The following is a 26892-nucleotide window of genomic DNA, read 5'->3' as shown; positions in this document are numbered from 1 at the left end:
TGCCAGTATCTTCACTCCAGCTTCAAAACTGAGCCCGCTACAACCACTAAAGACGCAAGTTGCATTAATGCATTAAATTTAAACAAATTTGTGTTAACACGTTATAATCGCGTAAACTTTCACAGCCCTAATTTTTAGTTTAGCTGTTCAGAAACAAGAGTTAAATGCAAACCAAACCCACCCTTCTATACACACACACATACTGTCTCTCTCTTGATATGCAAAAACAACAACAAAACACAGCAGTGTTATTAGTGCTTTTATGAAAACAGTATTTTCTCTTGCATACATAATACCAACTGACATTCACACAACATAAACGTTAACACTGCAAAGGCACCATTTGTTACATGCTATTGAAATCCACCATGATCATATATGCTGTAATTACAGTAATCTACGTGCAGCACCTTTCATTACTGCACCATTTTATTATCAGGGAAGCTCCTTATAAGAGTATTAAACGATTCACTATGGCCTAAAGTAATTGGTGGTTGTGTTGCAATTAGTGTTTAACCACAATTTTCAAGATCTGAACTGGCAACAAAAATAATTATGCAGGCAGGCATTGTTAATAGAAACGAGGCAGAGGAGCCTACAAGCAAATATCACCAACACATAAACACTTATTTTAACAGAACAACTGACATTTTTTAAGAAAGTTAAGTTAAAGTTAATACTGTTTATATTTCAAATTCATTTGTAAATATATTGTCATACAATTAAAAGTGCCAAGTATCTGGAGTATCAAGTTAGACTAACTGAATAAACGCCTTCATCGTTTGTTCAACCTTTGTGGACAAAACAACCTGTGACAATCACTAAAACATTATTACATCTGTGTTAAATCACAGTTAATTCATAAGACAATACTATTTATAATGTTTTAAATCACATGCTTGGATTCCCACCTGGACAGCCTCAGTTAAGTAAGTGTTGTTTCTTGTTAAACTAGCGTAATTCTTTAAGTTTAAGTCAAATACTTAAGTGTAAAAATGTTAAAATATTTCTAAAATACAAAAGGGTTAAATAACACATCTTCAGTCAGTCCAACAATTAATGGGATAACCCCCTACACATGAGAGTTAACATCACTAAAATTAATGTTGTAACGAGTCTGATATCGGTGTATTTCATGAACCTTTGTGTCCTGTTTCCAGAGCACTCAGCACTGACAAGACCAGATACTCCCACAGTGTATCATGGATTCATTATCCAGCCTGAGGCAATTCATTTGCTAAGAGCCAGCGCTCTTCTTCATCTCTGATAAACGACATCTTTCCTCCTGCAGTGTAAATTGGACCACTTGAGGTCTGGACTGGGAGACCGGCTGGCAGCACTCTCTCTCTGCTCACATTCAGAGCTCCTTCAAAGCCCTTTGTTGTCCGAAAATGCAGCTCTCCATCTAGTTCAGATGCACGTCATGCCTTGCCTTTGGCAATGGCAATACGCTCGGACACATTTTTGATGGGAACTCCTCTGCAGGCCACTTTGACATGGATGAAGAGAGTGCCGGGGGACAGACTGGAACCATCTGCCTTCAATAAGTGAACATGTCGATAACCTGAGAAGAAAGACACACATTATAAACCTGTCACAATGATGGTGAGTGTTTTATAATATGCTCAGGGGATCTTTATGAGCACCTGTTCGTAGGCTTATGAAAGGCAAAGTGAACTGCCCCACAAAGTCATTTTTGGCTGTGTGATCATGGTCCTCCACTACAAACCGCACCAGGGCCAGTTCAGGGACCTGCAGCTGGAAGCTCAGAGTGCAGTCCCATCGAGGGTTGAAGCCTGTAGAGGGCGCACAAGAGCTGTAAATACATCATCCAGCATTGCACCTTTCAAACAAACTAATCATGGACAGGAAAGCCTCCCAAAAAATATGTCATAGATCTGTGCTGCCTAATGCTGCCATCTATTGCCTCCTGCATTTACATCAGTACAACATAAGACAATAATGAAAAACATTATTTCACAGCAATAATAGGTTTGCATAAAACTACAATAGTAGCTCTCTCCTTAAAACATTCATACAGGTAACAATGTAATGTTTTTAATTCATGACGTCTCAGGATTACCATTGTTGTCGATGCGGTGGGTTTTGTTTCTTGCATTATCGATAGACACCCCGTGAATTTCCACCCACACTTGCGGGTCCACGATGCTGCTAGCCTTCTCTGTGTTGATTTTTGGCAGCTGCTGTGCAGATATTATCTGAAAAGCAAAATGTAATTAGTCTGTTTTCACATTGAATTCTGATGGGGTGATTATATTCAAGTCAAGTCAAATTTATTTTATTTACATAGCTAAAAAAAAAATCTGAAATATGCCTCAAAGGGCCTCACAATCTGTGCAGCATACGACACCCTCTATCTTTAGAACCTAATTTCAGACAAAACTTTAAAAAAAGAAAACCCTTTAATGGGGAAAAAGGAAGAGCAACAGAGGAGGCATCCCTCTTGCAGGGTAGATTTTGTATATACAGAGTAGACAGAAACAGTACTGGTCTAAATAAACAAAGTATGTCATTTAAAGGTGCAGTGTGTAGGATCTGGCGGCATCTAGTGGTGAGGTTGTAGATTGCAACCAACTGAAACTTCTCCCGTGTGTCAAGCGTGTAGGAGCACTAGGGTGGCCGACGCAAAAACGTGAAAATGCGAATGGTTCTATATAGAGCCAGTGTTTGGTTTGTCCGTTCTGGGCTACTCTAGAAACATGGCTCACGATTCTTGATCTCAGGTGATGATACACTAAAGAAAACATATTTATTATTATTATTATATTCCATTTCTGCCAATAGATCCACCTAAATGCCATACACTGTTCCTTTAAGATGGATTTGATCAAACAATCATAATTAGCTGTAACACTGTTACTCAATAGGTTTCCACTCACTCGTATGGTCAGCTGAGTGGGGGTGTGACCGGGGCCTCCTCCCGTGTTCTCAGGGTTAAAGTCGGAGGTAGGGCTGCACAGGAAGCCCGGTTTAAGAACGTATCCACAGCGACCATTGGGGAGGAAGCGACCTTGGTTCAGGTCCATCTGCTCACCGGGGGTCTGGTAGTTCAGAGCCACTGCAGAGAGAGAAACAGAGAGTTGAGTCAGTAACACGGCAAGCGTGATCACACACACGTACGTACCAACGGAAAACATTAAAGCATCGGTGAGTACCGTCAGTCAGTCAAAGCCGGTGACATCAATGTGTTGTGGTGTCGCAGCAATTTGCAGAGACGAGAGTCATTTCTTTGGCACTTACTGACCACATAATGTTTTCCAAATGAATTGCCTTAATTTGCTGCCATCAGAACAGCATCCAAGCTTCTAGTCTGGAGTACTAACCCATCTGGCAGCCGCCGTTCCACATTTCCTGAGGATCATAGTTGGATGATTGGAGGCGCTGGCCGGAGGGGTAGATCCGGCTCAGCTGCCTGCTGTTGTGTCTCACAAAAAGCTTTCCTGCAAATGAAAAGAAGAAATCCACATGCCGTGATACACTGGTGGCTGATTATATTTTGTGTAGAATCAGCTGCAGTAGAGCAATGTCAGAAAATCTTTTTGACTTTCTCTCTGTAATGTCAAGACGCAATTATCTCCACTGTGCTGTACCCGAGTCTTTGATGAGCCGGAGGGCATCACTTTCAGAGAAGGAGGACATTTCATTTGGAGGTTTTTCAGATGCATTTTCAAAGCAACGGAATGGGACACTTCTGCAGTACACCACCAGCTCTGATAGCTCTGGGCTCAGTTTAGAACAGACCTGGGGAAGGGCAAATGTAAACATAAACTGGGAGATTATCGGAAAAAGTTCACTTTAACAGCTTCTCAGGCTTAACTGACCTTTGCAGGATCCTTCTTGCTGCCTGCTTGTTCGTCTTCGGAGCTTGAGGAGAAGCTGGCACAGCTGCCATTCTTTCCCAGCTGGCCCAAGTGAGGAATCTGCTTCTTCCCTTTTACCAGAATACGCCCCTTCAGCTCCTGCAACGAAGGTCATTGGAACAAATTACTTCATTAGGAAACCAGACAGCCAGAGGTCTTTGAAAAAGGATCCAGCTGTATGTGTGTGTACGGTACATCAGGAGAAGGCAGATCCTTCGGCGGCTGGGAACTGAGGGGCTTGGTGAGCAGTTTGCTGCCCAGGATGGTGCGGAGGTGTTTGGCCATGACGACTTGCTGCTCCACAGAGCAGTGGTTCTCCAAGGACAGGATTAGAGGATACGGGGACGCCTGCAGGGAGAAACACAGGAAAACCACGTATGCTATGCCATTAAAATGCAATTGAATCACATGATAGCGATGTAGGACCTAACACTGTAATGCTATAGTATGTCAAAACCAAAATACCGCAGGGTTTCCTCAGAGCCAAGTATGCAACCACAAGAAGCGCTGTGGGCTGTGAAAGCAAGAACTCCGACTAACTACTCACTTATTTCATTAGCAGTAGTGTGAAGCATTAAGCACATTGCCACAGCTGAGGATTTATACCATCAAAACAGGTTCCTCTTACCTTGAAGGCATACTGGGCGATGGTTTCTATGACCTCCTTGAAAGGCACTTTAGAGGTGAGAGTGTGGCCGTGGTAGATGACAGGCTCACCTTTATCTCCATCCCAGCAGTCCAGCTCCACACAGCGACAGCCCTGATTCAGAGCCCTGTCAGTGAAAGACACTTAATCTCACACCTCAGCAGGATCATACAAATTAAGAGCATCTAAATAGGTTTTGATCATGCTGTTCTCTGTCTGAGTACCTGATGTATGGCTCAGTGCTGCTGGCGCCGGTGACCTGGTCCTTGGTCAGGTAAGTGTTGTGCGACGAGGAGATGAAGTAGTGGGCCAAAGGGCGGCTCATGTCCTGGTAGACTCTGGCGTGGTCAGGGTTAACCACATCATTTTCCCGGGACAGCATGTACATGGTGAAACCGTTCTGGGTCATGAAGAGGTTCTTCTGAGCTGCAATAAATAGCAAAGTGTTTAAAGTAGCTGACATTTATCAGAAGAACTGGTGAGAGTTTAACTAAAGGGTTTAAACCAGTGGTTTTCAAAGTGGGGTCCTTTAAGGGATTCCAGGTGGTCCCAGGCAAAAAGGGGAACAATTATTAATTATCACAATAAATTCCATCCATAAGTAACACAATGACAGAATATCATGTGCAATATTACTTACTTTTTCCATACAGCTCGTGCAAATAAATAAAACACCTTTTTCCTTGGATATTCTGTTAATAAAGTTTGAGTTTTTGTGGGTGGCATGTTGTTATTTTTCATTTCGGCCATGGCAGTTATTAGTATTCGTGCTTATGACTGAGTTCTTCCTTAAAACAAACCACTCTCACTGGAAACATAAAGTGCATCCCATTATTGTGCAACAGAGGATTTTGCCTCAGTGTTTAGAAAAGCAAACGCTTTCACAGGTATAATCTAAAATCACTATTTTGTCATTATATCAAACGGGACATTCACAGTGTTTATATGAAAATATAGTGTGCTCTTTCTTTAAAGCCTTTAATGACTGCTTTTAGGACCTACCCCAGTCATTGAGCTCATAGGTGAGTATGAGGCTCTGAGCGTGATTCAGTGAGGCGTCTTCTCCTTGGTCTCCCAGGAAGTCGCGCAGCTCAGCGGTGGCGAGCACACAACCATTACTTGAATAGTGTCTGAACACGGCGTCCAGCTCGGGCCGCCGCAACAGCTCCCTGCAGAACTCCTCAATCTCTATATGATCCAGACGACTGTCGCCGGATCGGTCACACCTCTGGGATACAGGGGATAGGGTTTAGTTAAAAAAAGATGGAACACACACAGAGACACATACCAAACACATTGTGCTTTTATTATGGGAGTGCTTCAGATTCCCTGTAAGGAAAGCATCTCCATAATAATTCAACCCAGCTGCGTGTACTTACATTAAAAACACAGCTCTCTGAGGAGGGTCAGTATTGGAAAATTTATCGGGAGGGAGCATGAAAACCAACAATTCAGCTGTAATACAGAGCTGAGGGACACAGCAGGCAGTAATGCCACACAATAGAGAAATAACTGGCTCTTGATTTGTTGTGGGAAGACAAGAGGGAGGGGATAAAGATGTGGAGGCGGTTGGTGGTTGGATTACCGCTGGCTTGGTAATTGAACACAGATTCTAGTCTCCAGGGTGTCCCAGTAAACCGACACTAGCAAAAATATCACCATCTCTACATGTCTGTGCAGTTAATCCCTCTCTTCTTACATAAAAATTACAATCTACTGAGGATATTTTACAGATGCTAAAAACTCACAAAATGCACACAACGACCCTGACCTTGAATAAAGCGCGGGCATACTGCTCACTGAGGTCGATGTTGATCATCTGGAGCAGCCGTTTGACCTCGTCGTAGCTCATCTTGCCGTCCTGGTTCTGATCCGCTCGCCTCAGGTAGCGTCGGATCCAAGTGTAGAGGGTTAAGGAATAAAACCAGGCTATAACCTAAAGACTATAGTACATCAAATAGGGCAGTTTTTAGATTCATAATGTGAAGAGATACAGCTAAATCTTACACTTTTTTGCATTATACAGTTTCTGTTATTTAGCCCTCATTACAACTCAACACAAACTGCAGCCCTCAAAATAATCATAACGTTGAATCAACACAATTAAAGGGATAGTTTGGGTGTTTTGAAGTGGAGTTGTATGAGGTACTTATCCATAGTCAGTGTATTACCTACAGTAGATGACGGTCGGCACGCCCCCAGTTTGGAGAAACAGACAGGAGTTACCGAAGCAATGTACTGTTGTGGACGGGGCCGGCAGCAAAACAGATTTTAACCACCTAAAAGACCCACCTAAAAAATCAATATCAGTTTAAGTGTAAGCTATATTTAGAACTATATATCTATGAGTTTATGGTCTCAATCGCTAGTTTCAAGTCTTCCTCAATAAAGCATGATGTTTGTTTAATAAATTATGGTCCCGTTTAGAGTCAAATAGACCGTAAAACGGGGTACAAATTTTGATGACATCTAACTTTCTACCCGAAAATAAATTTTTCAGGTAGAAGCCAATTATTGTAAATCCCATTGGGAAAAACTGTCTGCCAAATGAATGCAATCTAAAGTATAAAAGAGTCGATAGCAACCAGAGACTAATTATAGTGTCTCGTCACCTGAGCGTGCAGTAGTGCAAACTTTAACACAGAAAGCCCACACATATTCATTACACCGTATAAGATAAACATCACCCTGAAAGCTGCTTCATGTCCACAGTATGAAACGTGATAGATAATAGATAACAAGATGGCATAAACAAGATAATTGCCCTGATGATTTATATGTTCACAAAACTAAAAGTATGATCTTAATGTTATACACTACCTGACATCTACAGTCATCTTATCCTCTGGCTATGAGCGATTGTAACTAACAGTGATGGTCGGACTATATTTAGACAAGGCTTTCTTATCTCGTCCTTACTGCTCACCTTAGCTATGCTGTGGACGTGGGGCGGCACATGTGACAGCAGAGCCAGTCGCCATAGCAATGCTGTCTTGGCTAAACTATTTATTCTAGCGTATCGGAAAAATTGGGCAGGATATTGGTCTAGTTTTTGCTTCTGACTCATGTTGGCCGAGTGCTCCTTTAAAGTGCGAAGCCCTCGCACCCAGCGCTGAGCTTCATCCTCGCCGGGGCACAGCAGGTCCAGGCTTTTCCTGGCTCCTCTGAAGACCACTGTGAAGCACTGGCTCTCCGGCACCGACCCGGACAGCCGCCTCAGCGCCTCGGACTGGCAGCCTTCACGCACACACTCCACTTCTGTTACTGCGACTGGGAGAGGAGAGGGACAGAAAAAAAAAAGTTCTTGTGTTGATGAGTAAACACAGCTCTGCCACGAGGAGCGAAGCAGCTAAAGGTCAAACGTCATGTGCTTTCAGGGGTTCGTAAATCCCACTAAGCAGAGCGCCATGGCAACAGGATTGTAAAATATAACATGCTCTTTACATACTTCTCAACAGGATAAATTTAACCTGCAACTTCATGACTCTTATAGCACACAAACTGACACGCAAGTGAAAGCTGCCCCTTCAGTTTGTGTCTCTCTGCTGACAGTCAAGGAGCAGGCTCTTCTAATGGGGTTGTAGTAGTTATTATCTCAACATGGTGGCTGCACAGGATGATTGGGAAGGAGGATTTTAAGGGATATAAACAAAAGTGAGAAGACTAAAGAAAGACTAAAGAGACTACAGTCATGTTGTGGGGCTGTGCTAGCTAACATGTAGATCCCTTTAATGACCTCACTAAGAAAAAAGCAATGGAAAAATTATCTTAGCATTTTTATGTAAAATTTTTTATGGGAAATAATAACAGCAATCAAAGTTGTTTTTTGACCACAGTTTTTTAAATGTAGGCCTCTGTACTATTACTACGCTAGTGATGGGTTAATATACCAACATGTCAGTTTGTTACCATGGAACTAGCAGTATTACCAGTACTAGTATTATTTTTATTTTATGTATTCATTCTAAATATTTACCACATTTTCAGTAGGCTACTTTGAAAACATCTCAGAAATGGTGAAAAATCATATTTATTTATATATATATATATATATATATATATATATATATATATATACTGACCCACATCTATGGGGCTCAGGACCACTGATAACACACATTTAATGGCCTGATAACAGTCTAACCGGCTGGTCTGTCTGTCAGTATATATATATATATATATAGCCGGTTAGACTGTTATCAGGCCATTAAATGTGTGTTATCAGTGGTCCTGAGCCCCATAAATGTGGGTCAGTAGGGCCATGCTACATCCAATAGTAGGTTTTTTCATCTATTCACATGGTCGATCACCAAAAGAAGGAATAAAAGAAGGCAACAGCGACCTCTAGCGACCGTAGAAATTATGACAGGAGTAGAAGCGGAAGTCGGGCGCTGTAGTATAGACAACATGAAACCAGTGTGGAGTGTGAAACCAACAAAGTGTAGTTGTCTTCACAAGCGTCAAGTTTCACTTTACCTTTTGAAACTGAGTCATTTTACGCCAAAACAAGGTGTGAAAAAAGAAGCTGTTATGTTTGTGTTCAAGACATAACGTTTCATGCAATTTTACAACGTGTTAGTTTTAAGTTTCGCTTTCACTTTTACAACATAGTAGGCTCCTACTGACCCACATCTATGCTGGTTATAGTGAGCGATAACGCACATTTAATGGCCTGGTGCAGCACAGACCGATGTGCCATCCCTACAGACATGCTGCTAGCATGGCTAAAAACATTCTACTTTTTTTTATCTGGGCATGGTTTTGTCAGAGGAGTCACGGGCCAAAAAGGTTGAGAGTTACAACCTTATGTGATTTGTTTATCTTGTATTTGCAGTGCTGTGGTGAGTCTGGGCAACACTTTCTGCATAGAGAAGACAGCCAAACACAGACACACACATACTGGCTACTAGCTGATCCTAACACAACAACTTTATTCAGCAGAGGAGCTCGTCTATTTCTGCACTGTGTGTGGCAATCACTCAGTTGGGCAATAAGCAGTGTCTGCCATGACAATAGCCTCATTCTCTTGCTGGAGGTCATAAAGCCTCTGCCATCCACCTCTTCAAAATTACTCCACATTCCTCCTTTGTGGTTATCCCAGAGACATGCTAAAAGTGACGCGAATGTGTGTGAGCATGTTTAGAAAGGAACGGCAGAAGTGTTAAGCGTTGTATTCTATGCCAAGTACTTTTAAACATCAGACGCAGCACTGAACTGCAGGCGCCAGATCACACTGGACCCGGAGAACCGCCTGGAGCTCGGAAAAGCGGAACCGAGCCAATCGTTCATCCTGGATTTACACAAACACACTTAAACACACACAGATATGGTCCCCAGCGGCCTGCCAGGGTGGCATTATCAAGTGCCCTCCCACCCCCCTGTTCTCACACAGCTTGTTGTCATCATTGTAAGGAGTGTTACATGCTGCAACTTGACCACGCTGTGTCTATTTCTGGAGCTGCCAAGGCACAATCAAGACGGCCTTCACCAAACCTGCCCTGTAAAGCTAGCGGGTGGTTAACATTAAACTGCATTCAACATCAGGACGGAGGGCACACACACAGAGGAGAGGTGGGAGAGCTAAACGAGACAGACTCATCCCCCACACCCCTATTGCAGTACATTTTCATTCCAAGGGACGATTTAGCTCCAAAAAAGTGAAATGTAAAGGAAATTTAAAATGAAATAAACACCCTGCACTTTGGCGTTCTCTACAGAGTCTAATCTCTTTTGTTTGAATACCTTTTCTGTGTCAATATGAGGCAGGTGAAATGCCTCTGCTGAGGTTAAAAGAGCTATGAGCCACTTGGACACAGTGTGACGTTACAGCTATTACATGACTGGTAGTTTAAAACAGTGGGTGTATTTAAAAATAATGTGTGACCCCTGAGATTATGTTTCATGTGCATCAAGTTCTTCTTTCACTATTTATAGTTTCATTATTAGAGTTTTGCATTGTTTCCCCTTTTTCTTCCCATTTGCAAAGTTCAAAGGGGACTTCACTACCAATGTCATATCCTTTTGCACAGAAGCAGTGTTCTTTGTAGTAAAGACAGAAATAAAACATTATTTATGTCGTTTAAATGTTCATTGTTCATCAAAGACGTTTCAGGTCTCTATCGAGGAAGTTATAGATTATTGGTATAGTGCAGTAATTTATGTGTTTTTTGGTATACTAACATTATTATGGAAAATATGACAGCCAATTTAGTCATGATTTATTATTTGCTAGATGATATTAAGTTATATAAATGAAGAAAATGGCATTTATATAAATTGCATATACTTCTAAAACCGAACCTACTAAAATACCTTCCCACAATTAGAGTTTCCCAATCAAACAGGATAACCACTTCCTGTGCATCGTGGGAACTGGTGACATCAGTGAGCTCACGGCAGCTTCAGGTAACTTCACACGACAGTTTAGCAAATCAGAAGTGAGCCAGTATACTGTACCTGACTCTTCACGAGTCCAGGCTTATGAATCGGTACATAAATTGCACATGATTATTGTTTAGCCAGATTGCAGAGCTCGTGATTAGTCTCCTCACTCTCCATGGAAACAAACAGCCCCTTTAATAGGGCTAAGTAGAAGAGAGGGCATGAGATAGAGCCAAGATAAAACAGCTCAACAACTCTGAACAATAAGCTGGCTGAAGCCCAGTCTGTATTGGGCTGGTGGAAGGCCGGTCTCTGCATTACTCCCTTGTAGATAAGTTTCCTTCCAGGCAAAGCCCTTTTCCTCTAATCTGATATCGCTCAAGTTTCCTTTCTTAAAAAACAATTTTTATTCATGAGGACTCTGGCTTTCAGAGCTCCTTTTCCTCCTTAACCCTCCTCACTTGTTATAACTTGCTCTTGGTGCTTTGCCTCTTTTCCACCTTAAATCCTCCCTCCTAGCTCAAGCCAGCCCACACACACACACACACACACACACACACACACACACACACACACACACACACACACACACACACACACACACACACACACACACACACACACACACACACACACACTGTGCTCTTCTGCTCTCCTTGATCGTAAAACCAAGTTTGAGCAGCACTCACATGTCTGCTGGGCTTTGGCTTTGCGAGAGCTCTTGGTGGATTCACACCACACGGTGAGTCCGTCATCCAGCAGCCGCAGGTTTCGGCTCTTCTGCCACCTCGAGGAGCGAACTTTCACCATGTCGCAGCCCTGCATCATCACACGTACGTCCTCATTGTCCAGCAGCCCTGGAGTGCACACAAACACAAAACACAAAACAAAACAGGACGTTTTGTTGTAAAAATAAATAGTGACTCAGTTTGATATTGTGTCAACAACAAGTACAGTTTGTCTTGGTTTTGTGCCGTTTAATGTGATGACATACAAGGACTTAATGTTTCTAAAAACTAACATCACTTTTCTTAGGAAGTTTATAAATCAGGATTTCTGTTGCTGTCTGGATGGTTAACAAGGATAAGAGTCCACAGCCATGGTAGCTGCTCTATGAGGCCGTGATTAGCCACAGTGGTGCTTTGAACTAAATGCTGATACTAAATCAGTATGCTAACATGCTCGCAATGCAAGAATGCACCATGTTCACATGCTAAACTAAGATGTTCATCATCGTATTACCATAGTGTGTTTGCATGCAAACATTTGCTAATTAGCACTAAACACAAAGTACAGCTGAGGCTGATAGGAATGTCATTGGTGTTGCAGGTATTTTGTCATAAACCAAAGTATATCCTGTCTGTCAGGTTAACAACATCAGGGGTCAGCGAGTGACTTATCTGTCCTCTCTAAGTGCCACTTCACCAAACTTGATGATTGTTTTAGTCTTTCTTTAAGAGCTTGGCAGTGGATGTTACTTTTAAAAATGACTAACTCTCATACAACAGCAATATTTCCCTGAAAAAAAGAAAAGACCTTGTATTGTATTTGTCAAGCCGACAGTCAACACTTTCCTGCTTACACCCTAAACCCAAGGCTGTGTTTCATATACAAACCTTGGAGAAAATGACCTGTGCTGAAGGTTTCAGTGTGCTGAGTGAAGCTGTCATGAAAAGTGACTTAATGTTTTAACAAAGTCAAAAGAGAAAGATGTTTCTCTGTGTGTTTTCTTCCAGTCTAAACTTTATGAAAATGAACTTTAAGAATAAAGCTGAGAGAAATTGAATGCCGAGATGTGAATCAACCATGATAATTTGTAGATTTATGTCTCTCTTGGGGCAGTAGCAAGCCAACAGACAGTATTTTGCCTGGCTGCACCGTTCACAGTAGTTCTCCCTAGCTACTACCATCATATGGAAATTTAATCAAGATGCTAAAAGAAATGCAGAGCCTCAGAGGCATGTAATAATATTTGTTGTCAACACTGAAAGGATCGGGGCATGTTATAGGACAAATAAAAGATGAAAGCATGGTGGACATTCAATACAGGATTAAGTTGAGAGTTGACAGTAAGTTAAAGTCCAGACATGTGGTTTCACTGAAACACAGAGAGGAAAACAAGTAGCTGCTGCAGTTTGGTGCATGTGCTCTATATTGTGAAAAATAACAAGAAAAGTTTAGTCATCACTCACAAAGCCACATGCTTGCACAAGATACAATTATTAAGTAGAAGGCCATTTTTTATATGAGCTGGTTTTGATTGCATTTAAATTAAATATGGACTAAAGTAGAGCTGACACAATTAGTCAATTAATCTATTAGTCAATCGGCAGAGAATGAATCAGCAACAATTGATAATTGATTAATCATCATGCTTCTCAATTGTGATTTTATTTTTTTCATTTTCATTTTTGCTTCTTTTTTATATATTTATATTAGGGCTGTCAATCGATTAAAATATTTAATTGTGATTAATCACATGATTGTCCATGATTAATCCCAATTAATCGCACATTTTTTATCTGTTCAAAATGTACCTTAAATGAAGATTTGTCAAGTATTTAATACTCTTATCAACATGGGAGTGGGCAAATATACTGCTTTATGCAAATGTAAGTATATATTTGTTCTTGGAAATCAATTAACAACACAAAACAATGACAAATATTGTCCAGAAACCCTCACAGGTACTGCATTTAGCATAAAAGAATATGCTCAAATCATAACATGGCAAACTGCAGCCCAACAGGCAACAACAGCTGTCAGTGTGTCAGTGTGCTGACTTGACTATGACTTGCCCCCAAACTGCATGTGATTATCATAAAGTGGGCATGTCTGTAAAGGGGAGACTCGTGGGTACCCATAGAACCCATTTTCATTCACATATCTTGAGGTCAGAGGTCAAGGGACCCCTTTGAAAATGGCCATGACAGTTTTTCCTCACCAAAAATGTGTCTAAGTTTGGAGCGCTATGTAGCCTCCTTCCTGACAAGCTGGTATGACATGGTTGGTACCAATGGATTCCTTAGGTTTCTTGTAGTTTCATAAAATTCCAGTATCTTCACTCTATCTTTAAAACTGAGCCCGCTACAACCTCCGAAAGGTCGAGTGCGTTAATGCGTTAAATAAATGAGTGGCATTAAAACAAATTTTATATTTATTGGACTGTTGGTGGAACAAAACAAGCAGTTTGAAGATGTCCCATTGGAGCAATTGTGACAGGCATTTTTTTCCTTTTAGAAACAAAACTGGCAAAATAATTGAGACTTTATAAAATTGTTAGCTGCAGCTCTAGTCTAAAGCTTAGGTTGGACTGGCTAAGCTATTTTGGACTGCAGGGTTGAAGTTGAAAGGTCATTTAAGGAGTGTTTACACACTAGTAGTTCAAACATTGCAGATCCAAAGACGACTCAGGGTGCAATCCAATACTGTGGAGTGGACATTTCTGCTTGAGTGAAATGGAAAATTATTAACTTATTATCAATTTCAGTGAATATTTCGACAATTATTTATCTTGTAGTGGTATGGAGTGTTTTCCCCCTCCAAATTATGTATGACATGAAGTAGCTGTTTAATATTTAGTTCAACATTTGAATACATTTTAGGTTCTTTAGGACAAATTTACTGATTCATCTTGGTCAAGTTTTTTGGGGGGCATTTTTGCCATTATTTGATACTATCCTAGAGGGAGGAGATGACATGTGTTAAAGGCCCCAAGCCGAATTTCACCCAGGAACAGAGACGAATATTTACAAATACATGAAAGTGTTCAGACATTCAGGCTCAAAACTGGTCCGACGGTTTTGCATAATGCAAATGTACATTTTGCAAAACAGGTGTAAAATTTGAATCAAACTTTTACAGCTAAAATCAAATGACAATTTGTTTTTTAAAGTTTTAGTTAAGTACCTGGTCATACCAAACTGTTTTCTAACTTGTCAAGACAAAATCATTCAACTACAGCTTTACTGTACAAGCGTTAATAAAGCACATTCAGCTATGCCTCATTGCTTCTTTTGCAGGGATGAATGGGGCCCCTCAAAGAGCATTTTTCTCCTGCAGGGCTTTTCAAAGGACAAGCCTAAGCAAACTCTCACTCTGGTCAAATTATTCCTCAGGATTCAGTCTCTTCTGCTCACCACTAAAGTCCGGACACAGTTGGCACACTTTCTTTAACTTTCTCTTAAATCACAGTCGTCGTACTGTCTTTGCTAAATGGCTGAAGTTCCTCAGGGGGCCCCCCGAAGCTTCAGCACAACAGAAACTGCTCTCGGCTCCCTCCCCCCGACTAGAAACAAACGCGGTGCATTCGAGGATCTCTCCTCATCAGGGTCGAACACAAAGAAATCCCCCTACCAGCCCTCCATCCATAACAACCCTGTTTTTTTAAGCTGTTACCACATACAAGGCATTCCCACAAGCAGAGTACATGGACCAGGTTAACTGCAGGTCATTGACCACGCTAAGCTGCCAAAACAGCCTTAACTGCCTCTGTCTCAACCCACCACGGCCTCACCTTTTATTATTGCCTCTCCAGCCAAATCCACATTCTTGCTTTCCTACCTGAATCGTTTTAATATCTAACAGAACAAGTGAGCACAAGCCTGAAAGGGTTGGCCAATCCACAGTTTGTTTAAACAAAAGCACATTTTGATACACTATACGCTCCTAAAAGCCTCGTTATAAGGGTTCAAGGGGAGGGATTCTTCAGGCCAGAGAGCTGAATCCTGTTTTCTTTTCATCGGCTGCTGCAGAAAATCTGGTTGACATCCACTTCATCAGATGGTCAAAGCCCTGCATGCCAACTGGCTAGCAACCATGTTAATGTATTTTAATGCAAGCGTTTCAACGAAATCAGAAAAGCAACAGAATTAGCAGCGTTGGAGAGGAAAGAAAGATAAAAGAGTCTACAACCAAGCACAGCACTGCTTTGAGCTAAATGCATGCTAACTTGCTCTAAATGACAATGCTAACATGCTGGTGTTAAGTTATATTTATCATGTTTACCATCTCAATTTAGTGCAACAACAGCATGGTAACATTTGCAAAGTAGCACTGAACACAAAATACAGTGGAGTCTGATGGGAATGTAATTAGCTTTGAAGGTATTTGGTGATAAACAAATTAAAAAAAGTGACCTGATGATGGTGCTAGATGAAATGTTATCCACACTAGCAGCTCTTTGACTTTGCATTGCTGTGCTTTGAGCAAAATGCTAACATCAACATGCTCACAGTGACAATTGTAACATGCTGATGTTTCCCAGTATACCATCTTTACCATCTTAGTTTAGCTTATGTTATCACGCTAGCATTTGCTTATTTGCCATAAACAGAAAGTGCAGCTGAGGCTGAAGTGTTTTGTATTTGGTTACAAACAAATTGGCCTGATGTTGGTGCTAGATGAAATGTTAACCACACTAGCAGCTCTGTGACTTTGCATTGCTGTGTTTTGAGCAAAATGCCAACATCAACATGCTAACATGCTCACAGTGACAATGTTAACATGCTGACATTTCCCAGATCTAGTTTACCATCTTAGTTTAGCTTATGTTATCACACTAGCATTTGCTAATTTGCCATGAACACAAAGTACTGAGGTTGACTAGTTTTGCAGATATTTGGAAATAAACAAATAAAAAGTTTGACCTGATGATGTGCTAGGTGAAATGCTATGTTTGACTTTGCACAACCGTGTTTTGAGCAAAATGCCAACATCAACATGCTCACATGCTCACAGTGACAACGTTAACATGCCAATGTTTCCCAGGTCTCATGTGTACCATCTTTACTATCTTAGTTTAGCATATGTTGTCATGCTAACGTTTGCTAATTTGTCATAAACACAAAGTACAGGTTTTGCAGGTATTTGGTCATAAACCAAAGTAGGCCTCTTGGACAGATTACAATTTCCACTCTAATGATGACGCTATATGGAAAGCTAAGGTATACCCAAAGTGATTACGATTCATCCTGTTGAGGACATGAACGTGTGCATCAAATTTCATGACATCGAACTTCTGTCGAACAGTTGTTGAGACATTTTACCTAAAAACACAAATGTGAATCTCATAGTGGTGCTGGAGGAGAAGTCACAGGGATTCATCGTCTGGGAACCACGAATGTCTGTACAAATGAATTGGTGCCAATCCGTTCTGGTAGATGTTGAGATAATTCACAAGATAAGTGAAAAGCTTTGACCTGCTGGCGGAGATCAAGGAAACGTCATGAGGATTTATACTCTAAGGGGCATGAATGTCTATATTTCATGGCAAGGTTGAGATATTTCTGGACCAAAGTGGTGGACCAGCCGACAGACAGACCAAAAGAGAGCGAAAAACAGTTGAATCACTCAGCAGCTCCATGTGAGAACAATCGGCTATAAGAAACAAGAAACACTGTTGTCTCAGCTGTGAGAAAACAATACACATTCAAATCAATCCCATAAGGAATATTTCTCTGAGGGTGTGTCTGCTGTGAGCAGCAGGAGCTCCTTCAGACTGAGAGGAGGAGGATCAGAAAGAAAATAAGCGTATCAGCTGGTCAGTAATAGATTGTGTCTGCATGAGACCTCTTCACTCCGGCTCACATACCAGCTCCTCCTGGGACACGGTTCACGTTTCTCTCAGCATCACAACTGTCACGAGAGCCAGCTAGCAAGGATTCTACACTTGCATAAAGATAGACAAGTTAGGGTGTTGCCGACATGATACGGGTGACGAGTCAATTAAATTTTCTTAATTCGGCCCCACAGCTGTCCCCACGAGAGAGCTCGGGCTGCAAGTAGGGCATCTCTTAACGCAAGGTCCAGCCTTTAATGAAAATTATGATATCCAGAAAAAGGCTTGACAAAAAAAGGACTGGAGTTGTGACTCTCAGCGGCTGATCTGAGAACATATTCACCAGTAAAAGGATCAGAAACAAACTGAGTGTTATTTAGAAATGCAGAATTACTGCCAATGTTTTTTTTGGACGGCTCACAGTTGAACATGAAAGCGATGCCGCCTCTTTGTATACAGCTGAAAATAAGCAGCACTCAGTTTTATCTTTCGTAATGAATTCATTCATTTACTGATTAACAAGCAGGATATGACCACAGGGAGGAGTCCATAAACACAGCGAGGAAGGAATTGTTGCGTGCAGCTAACAGATTGATTCTAATCACAACTTTAATATCTGAATTGTGACTTTAAGCTTCTTTACTCACATTTGAAGAAAAAAAGGTTAATTAATTTGTGAAAACATAAAGTGAGAACATATATTAAACAAAGATATGGTCCTGATTATCACGGCCTGCGTCTCGCTTATCTGGAAGCCAAAGATCTTTGATTGGCGGGATTTCCCCTCCGGCTGCTGAGGTTTGGCAGATTAATAAATATTCAACAGGAAACCAGATTGAGTGAGAAGCGGAGAGTGAGTCCCATTTCTTTTGGATTGCTCATATCATGATGATTTAAATGTTCTGGTGTAAAGATTATCCCAAAAATTGGAATGGATGTTACATTTTGATGTGTTTAAAGGAACAGTGTGTCGCATTTAAGGGGATCTATTGGCAGAAATGGAATATAACATTAATAAGTTCTTTCATGTATAATCACGTGAAAATAAGAATCATTGAGTTTTCATTACCTTAGAATGAGTCGTTTATATCTACATACGGAGCAGGTCCTCTTCATGGAGCCGGCCGCCATGTTTCTACAGTAGCCCAGAACAGACAAACCAAACACTGGCTCCAGATAGGGCCAACGCAAATTGGTTTTAACCCCACTAATCGATCTTTCTGAGGTTGTAGCGGGCTCAGTTTTAAAGCTTGCCATACTAGCTTGTCAGGAAGGAGGCTACATAGCGCTCCAAACTTACACAAAGTTTTGGCAAGGAAAAACTGGCATGGCCATTATCAAAGGGGTCCCTTGACCTCTGACCTCAAGATATGCGAATGAAAATGGGTTCTATGGGTACCCACGAGTCTCCCCTTTACAGACATGCCCACTTTCTGATAATCACATGCAGTTTGGGGCAAGTCATAGTCAAGTCAGCACACTGACACACTGACAGCTGTTGTTGACTGTTGGGCTGCAGTTTGCCATGTTATGATTTGAGCATATTATTTTATGTTAAATGCAGTACCTGTGAGGGTTTCTGGACAATATTTGTCAATGTTTTCTGTTGTTAATTGATTTCCAATAATAAACATATACATACATTTGCGTAAAGCAAGATAAGAGTATGAAATACTTGAAAAATCTTCCTTTAAGGTACATTGCAACAGATCAAAAATGTGTGATTAATTTGCGATTAAATATTTTAATCGATATATACATATACACACACGTATCCTTTTCACATAGCCTACTTATGTACAAAACAGTCCTTTCTATTCTTTACCTTTATCTATCCAGCTTTGTTGTCCTTGTTCTTACTGGTTATGTCTATTTCTGTGTACACTGAGAGCAATGCCAAAAACAGAGTCAAATTCCTTGTTTTTACACATACTTGGACAATAAAGCTGATTCTGATGTTTTGTTAATGATTTATGAATGTAGCTGTAGTCATGAAGGTCTATAAATCTGTTATTCTACATAGTATATGTTTTGAGTCAATTAGACCCCAGAGAGGTCTAAATCCCTGTCAGACCTCTTATGAACAAACTGTTAGAAAAGTCCAATAACAGACATCCAGATAGACTTAATCTATGTCCTAGATCCTTTAACTATGTGGTCTCTGACATCCAAGACAGAATTAATGTAGAATCAAACAATACATCAGTTCAAAATTATGTTTATAAGCAGTTTTAATACAATTGGGAAATGCCACTAGTACAGCCAATTGGTTCTCTCAGTCTTTTTAAGTCTTTGTCGTATTGTTTGAAAATGTAGTTATGGATTTTTGTGTAAATCCTGTTTGTTCTCACAATAAACTAATTGGTGTGTTTCACTATCAGAGCGCCACCGAGCTCCAGACTTAACAACACCGCCAACAACCTCGGACTCTGAAACCAAATCCACAACCCTCCCCCCCATGGAGACGTCTGTGGCAGTGAATATATTTATCCATGTGTGCACAAAACTAACAAACCTCAGGTTCACAGGAAACTTTATCGGCAGGAAAAGGCTTACAGTAAGTGAGAAATCTAGTCTTGTGACACCACATGACTCAAAACCTCTGAACTCACTTCATTCCACTCTTGTATGTCCATTTGAACTAAGTAAGGATTAAAACACAGCTAAGATGGAGGGTCGGAGGCCAGCTGACTGATTTATGACGACACATGGCGGTAAGGGGTCAGGGGTGGGTGGGTGGGTGACCTCACAGGCTTCATTATTCAGTATTAGCAGGACGCTCAAATATAGAGTTGACAGTTGCGTATTACACTTTCAGGCACTGAGATACAGTTTCATAACTCAAACTTCAGTAATGCTTTAACATGTGTCTACATAGTGTCAGAGTTTCCACATAGTCTGATGTGTCAATGCCACCGTCTGGATCTCTGCACACACAACGCTGTGAAAACATGAAGAATCAGGGCCTCAATGTTCAGGGAATAAACAGGATTTGAGTTATCTGACTCTGAAATTAACAAAATAATATGTTACAAGAACATAAATCAGCTATCGTAAAATTATTTTTGATTTTAAAAAGTGATTACTTTTTTGTTTTTTTTTAGAAATTTTGTTGGGTTAAAATCTTGTGTACTGTATTTTATTGTGAAATTATGGATAATCACCGTATTGCATGTATTTAAAATGCCCCAAATACAGTTATATTTTATAAACAAAGGGCTGGACGATAATTCAACATGATAATTTATCATCTTTCAATGAAATCATATAACGAGACATCATGGCTGCACGATTTTGAAAAAAATATCTAATTGCGATTATTTTGACTGATATTGCAAGTGCGATATGAATTGAGATATTAGAGGGAATGACAATTTTTACATCATTATTCTCATTTTCATTGAAAAACACATTAAGATGATTATGGTTTGATGTTTTCTTAAGTCTGTAGAATATGATGTGTCGACCAGGACATCTCTACAGCGCCAAAATATTTCATTTAAAATGGTATTTTGACGCATTTAACAAATATTGTGATTTGAAAATAGCAGTAGGCCGTGCAGAACTAATCATGACCTAAATTGATAATAAGCACATACTAACTCAAATTTCTCAGAAAATCTTAAATGACAAGAATCCTGCCTATGGGAATACCCCAGTGTAGTTAAATCAAACTATTGTCTTAATCTGACTACTCTGTATTTGTGTGCATGCATGTAAACATAGTCAGCATATACCTGGAAATATTTATTCATTTTTTTTAATCTATAACTCCACTTGAAACTGTAAAGTTAATTTTGCACTAAAGTTCTTAATAAGATGAGAAAATACTCAGTACCTTTCATTTGCCAAGTATTTAATTCGCACAAAATAGGCTTTACATTGTGATTATTTCATATAGACTATTTATTAAATTACCAGAAAATGTGCAAAATTGTGATATATATCGTTATCGAGATATGAAATGACCTGTATTGGATAGAGGATTTTGGCCATATCGTCCTGCTGTTAACTTGATATTGTAAATCTGACATGGAAAAAATACATGTATTTTACACTATTACAGGCTGCAAACACAGTTTACATTTGTATAAATAGGTCAAAACAGTGGTCCATACATCCAGTGTCTTTTCAGAGAATCTGACAGGTGCTCTGTTGCTGCTCAGCAGGTGTCTATTTTAGGGGTGGCTGTGAGCTGAGGGTTTGAGTGACGGGTACAGCAGCCTATCAGGGGTAGGCTGAGGTGGGAAATATGGGCTGCAACTAACGGTTATTTTCATTGTTGATTATTTTCTCGATTAATCGATTAGTTGTTTGGTCTATAAAATGTCAGAAAATGGTGAAAAATGTTTATCAGTGTTTCCTAAATCCCAAGATGACGTCCTCAAATGTCTTGTTTTGTCCAAAACTCATACATTCAGTTTACTGCCAAAGAGAGGTAAAGAAATAAGAAGCTGGAAACAGAAAGTTTAGACTTCTTCAATTTTTTTTAAATCAAAATAGTTGGCGATTACTTTAATAGTTGACAACTAATCAATTATTCGTTGCAGCTCTAATGGGAGTGTTGAGGAGCCTGAATCACATCAGTGGGCTATAGTGGGTGAGTTCAGCTCTTCATAAACACATGATCACTTCAACTACTGTACACCCACACTGTCCATTTCAGCTCTGGTTGATGTGTCATTATCTGCTGATTACCAGCAAAAATGTATTACATGTATTACACTGTTTTCTCTAATAAAACCCACTTTATTGCTTGTTTTTAACTTAGGAGTACAACCACACAACTAGGTCACAACCACATGGACAAAAGTAAATACAATGAATGAGCAAACAAATGCTTAAATTAAGCCAAATAATCCCCAGAAGTAGTCAGTATAGCTACCAAGGAAAGTACCTATCATCCATTTTAAAAGGGTGCAACATACTTAAATAAGTATTATAGCAATTCATATAGAAAATGCCATGATTCAAAGTCTCTTTATCACCACTAAAATAAAACAGATATTACTCCAACTCCCCACTGAAATGTTAAAATAAATACAGAAGTATGATTAAAATCACTGCACTCAGATAAGTTCATATCCAGAATGTCAAGAGTTGAAAGAGTTGATGCCACAAGATATCCACATATTTGAGTCTTTATAGTAATATTATGGTGTTTTTGTTTTTCTTACCTCAGGCTGCAGCAGACAGTCCTAACTTTTTGGCAACAGAAAGGATATTAAATGATTGGATGTTTCCTTACCGAGCCTCCTGATGGGGTCCATGGGCTTCTCGGCCCCTTTCCTCCTCTGCTCTCTGGGACTGCTGGCCGCTGATTTACCGCTGCCTAACATTATTAAAACTCCGGCGAAAAATAACCGCAGGCTACAGCTTTAATACTCGAGTCTCGGCCAGTTAACTCTGGGAAATAGTATAAGTGTGAGAGGGTGCAGGTGTCTTCCTGGAAGCGCAGATTTGTGTTTGTCCCAGAAAGACCCCCGAGCACAGAGAGACCGCTAAGCGCAACAGTTATTCGTTTCCCACATGTCCCTCCCCGGCGCTGCTCTCCATGCCTGTGCGTAATATGACTCCAAACAAGGCGCGCACTTTACGCACTCCCACCACCTCCACCTCCTGCTCCAACTAACACCGAAGAACGGAACGAACCAGGGATGGTCAAGTCCCTGCACACGAGAACATCAAGTACTGTACTAAGGTCCAATATTAGGGTCCAATATTATAAAAAAGTGAGATTTTAATGTTTTTTTTATTATAAAGCAGGCTTAAGTCCTATATAAATACTGTGAAAATATAGAAACACTCAATCCACAGGGAAATACACACAGCCCGTATTCAGAAACTCTGCATTTGAAACAAGCTGTCAGGATTTCTGCCCATTCGTGATGTCAAAAATATACAATATTTAGACCCTTTACACAATTTTTACCGTAAACATTCTAAATGTGTCCCAATTTATTTCCTGTTGCAGTGTATGTGAATGTCATCAGCTGACAGGAAGTAAACATGGACCCAAGCTGTTGCCTAGCAACGCAATTCTGTTGCAATTCTGTCAAAATGCGCTAAAACGGAGCGTTTCAGACAGAGGGTAAATACAGGTTGAAAGTATGAAGAAAATAAAGTTTTTTTTTAACATTACAGCATGTAAACATGTTCTAGTAGAAACACAAAATACAAGTAAGAACCTGAAAATGAGCATAATATGGGACCTTTAAGTATTTTCATTTTCTGCCACTTTCTACTTCTACTCCACTCCAATTTCAGAGGGAAATATTATATATATTTTTTTTACCCCACTACATTTATTTTAATACTTTTGTTTAGCCTAATAGTTATTCTGCAGATTCAGATTAATAATTCAAAACATAGGTTAAAATAAGACTCCCAGCTGCACATAAAGTCATTAAAATTAGCTCCACCTTTACCAGGTGCAGCATTTAACTCACATTTATGCATATTTAATATATATATACATTGTTCTGAAATGGGCCATTCTGCATAATGAGTATACTTTTGCTACTTTAAGTATGTTTGGATTCTAATACCTTCATAGTTTTACTTAATGCAGGACTTTCACTTGTAACAGAGTATTTCCACACTGTGGTATTGCTAAATACTCCTTCCTCTACTGCATAAGAGGGTTCTACAAGTTAGCACAACAAAATAATACAAACGGGCTGCTTCATGTTTAATTTTCCTCGTTGTAAAGCCATATAAACTTTGTGTGCTAACATTTAATGGGCAGAGAAGTGTTTACTTAACTGTTCAAACTGAAATATTCCCACCATTTGGCCTTTACATACACTCCTTTGAGGGGAAAGACTAATGAAAACTTGCTCAAATATGATAAATGTGTTGTTACCTGTGTATGGATGGTTGTCTGAGTATTGATGACCATTGCCTGAAGGCTTTTTTTTGGTATGCCACAGCATATCTGGTCGTCTAACAACCTTCATAATTTCCAGGTGAGGTTCATGAGGACAACACATGTCTTTGGGCTGCTGACTGTTTTAAAGTTCTGGGTAATTTGAGAGGGAAAAGACAAATTAGAATATCATGATACATGTTTTCTCACAGTGAGGGAGTAAACAGGCACATAAGGCATAGAAATATTCCCTTTGCAGTGTTTTATACCAATCAGTTAGAGTGCAGTGCCCCCTGTTGGCCAACACAAGAAACTGCAAACATCTCAACAACAACAATGAATTGTTTAAAAAAAATTCTCTACGGCCAGATGTATTTATACATGGATTTAAATGGTGATGTGCTGTATAAAGAAAAGAGTCTTTTTAGTGGGTGGGATGGAGACGTGCCCACAGTACCAGAGTAGTGGCTGGAAACTTAATTAAGTCTTTGTAATGGAGTTATAACAGAGAGCAGAGAGGGACAGGAGCTCAGCTGGAAGGTCTGAAACTGGTCCTGTGAGGAAGAGCATAAAATGTGATTTTCCCTGATCCACAGCCATCCACGAGCTCACACACACACACACATACATAAACAAGCAGGTTTGGTGAGACGGGTGGGAGGCACTTAAAGTGACATGTTTCTTTCACTCAGTCACTTAATGCAGCTGATGTATCCAGTGTTTGCCTCTCTTTGTCACACTCCTGCAAAAAAAAAACACAAAAAAAACACCAATCTGGATGCTGCCTTCATGAAAATCAAAAAACAAAACAAAGCCCTGCTGTGATCACATGGATATCAGCCATTGTTTAAATGTTACACTTCAAGGCCTTGTGTGTAGGCCTAAAACAATTTGTATCTCCTCTCAATTGCAGCAACAACCATGTTAGACAGGGTGAGAGATTAAGTCATGCCTGCTAATCCTCACAAGCTGTGATCTATGCAGGAGCAGCTCTGGCTCTGGTAGCTGCACTGCTCCTTAATTTGAGAATATGGGAACCCTTGGTATGATTTCTCAATCTCCATGGTCGTTAGGTTTCATATTAACTGGAACGTCTTCCTCAAAGGATCCCCAGCTCAGCTTGCTTATTTGCCAGAGCTGAAACTCTGCCTGATTCTATTAGTAGAAACAGTAGGCCTGTGTTGTTTGTAGCCACTGGATTCTCAGCCTTTTACAAGCAGTGTTATAGAGACCCACCATAAGAGGTCACACACACTGAATAACCCATTTTCTTCCAAGTAAATTGTTTTGTGGAAACTGTGTGTGTTCATAGTATAGTGACACATGCACAGTTGTAAAATGAAGCCAGTGTATTGACTAGCAATGCTTTTACAGTTAACAGTGAGTCATTGAGTGTGCAAACCTCCTAGTATATAAAGAATGTGCAATACAAAACCAATATTAGGATATTTATACTCCATAACCAGGTTGCCATATTGTTCTTTAACAAATAATTCCAGCAATTTATTTGTACACATCTGACACTAGTTATAAAGAAAAGTTATGGACGCAAATGTATGATTAAACTTATAGTTAAGCATGTAAACTAAAGCTTGCTAACAATCTGCAAACTAGAGCTTCCAGTTCTGCCTTGCAAGATCAGGGGCCCGTCTACTTCCTGAAAAATAGTTCCTCGTGACATCCAGATGACGGATTAATACTTTAGACTTTAACAAGCGGATGTTTATATATATTTTACAGATTGTGTGGTCTTTATTGATCCGATAGAATATCATAATGCAAATCAATCATAGCATTATGTATGTTAGTGGGGAGACATGTTCCAGCAATTACTCTGTACCCAGAACAAACACTGGCCTAGTTAGCAGATGGCTAACAATTTCAATAGCTATCTTATTTACTTTGTTAGGTGTTCGCTGTTAGATCCATCGACAAAAATGGATAATGAGACATTTTTGTTTGAAACTGGTTTCACTCGTGGTTTAATAGTTAGCATTAGTTAGCTTTATAGCAACAATATGGCAGTTAAGATAACGTTATTGGTCTGTTAGAAACTACCTGCTTCATTTATGTCGTCGACTACTCGTTTATTATATTATATTACGTTAGTGCGTATGGCTTTACACACTTTATATGAATAGGGTTTAGTTTTTGGGAAGCGACACAACGCAGTTCTGCTAACCAACGTGAAGCTAACGCTAGCTAGCTAGCTTATCCGTAGCGGTTAACACGACACAAACCGTGTAAAATCTAAACATTGCGATATCAGAACATGGAGTTGTTGCACAGAAATTGTTGAATAAAAAACTGCTCTACACAACTCCGTTAACTGGTATTACTGAGCTAGTGTGAGATCCTAGCCTGACCCACCCTTCAACAACGAGGGGCTCGGAGAGCTGTGCTGGAGCTGCTGCTCGTGGCGGCAGCTTCACAATAAATGTCCGTTTGTTTACGCTGCTTCCAGACTTACCCTCTAGCCTCACACAACGTATCACTCCGCGCAACACACAGAAGATAATCATAGTGAAATATTTAATGCACCAACTGGCTACAAAAC

At 40.1% G+C, this 26892-nt stretch overlaps 1 protein-coding gene across 1 annotated transcript; it reads right to left on the bottom strand.

The window, feature by feature from the left end:
* Positions 1-246: 246 nt before the first annotated feature.
* Positions 247-26892, bottom strand: plcd3a (phospholipase C, delta 3a). Its single transcript, XM_074656259.1, has 15 exons — positions 22716-26892; positions 11598-11765; positions 7569-7797; positions 6299-6428; positions 5530-5755; positions 4752-4953; positions 4510-4654; positions 4077-4229; positions 3843-3980; positions 3612-3762; positions 3345-3461; positions 2901-3079; positions 2084-2219; positions 1647-1796; positions 247-1564 (listed from the first exon to the last, which is right to left on the bottom strand). The coding sequence occupies exons 1-15, from the start codon at positions 22804-22806 to the stop codon at positions 1422-1424; spliced, it is 2358 nt and encodes a 785-aa protein (XP_074512360.1). The 5' UTR covers positions 22807-26892; the 3' UTR covers positions 247-1421.

Source organism: Sebastes fasciatus, chromosome 13 (assembly GCF_043250625.1).
Source record: "Sebastes fasciatus isolate fSebFas1 chromosome 13, fSebFas1.pri, whole genome shotgun sequence".
Classification (NCBI taxonomy): Eukaryota; Metazoa; Chordata; class Actinopteri; order Perciformes; family Sebastidae; genus Sebastes; species Sebastes fasciatus.
The sequence above is the reverse complement of the archived record's forward strand: the minus strand, read 5'-3'. Positions and strand labels throughout refer to the sequence as shown.

Excerpts from the sequence above, each read along its gene's own strand:
- plcd3a (XM_074656259.1), bottom strand. The coding sequence starts at position 22,806 with ATGTTAGGCAGCGGTAAATCAGCGGCCAGCAGTCCCAGAGAGCAGAGG. Across the intron at positions 11,766-22,715 it reads GGACCCCATCAGGAGGCTCG|GGCTGCTGGACAATGAGGAC; the intron begins GTAAGGAAACAT and ends TGTGCACTCCAG. Across the intron at positions 4,954-5,529 it reads CTATGAGCTCAATGACTGGG|CTCAGAAGAACCTCTTCATG; the intron begins GTAGGTCCTAAA and ends TATTTATTGCAG.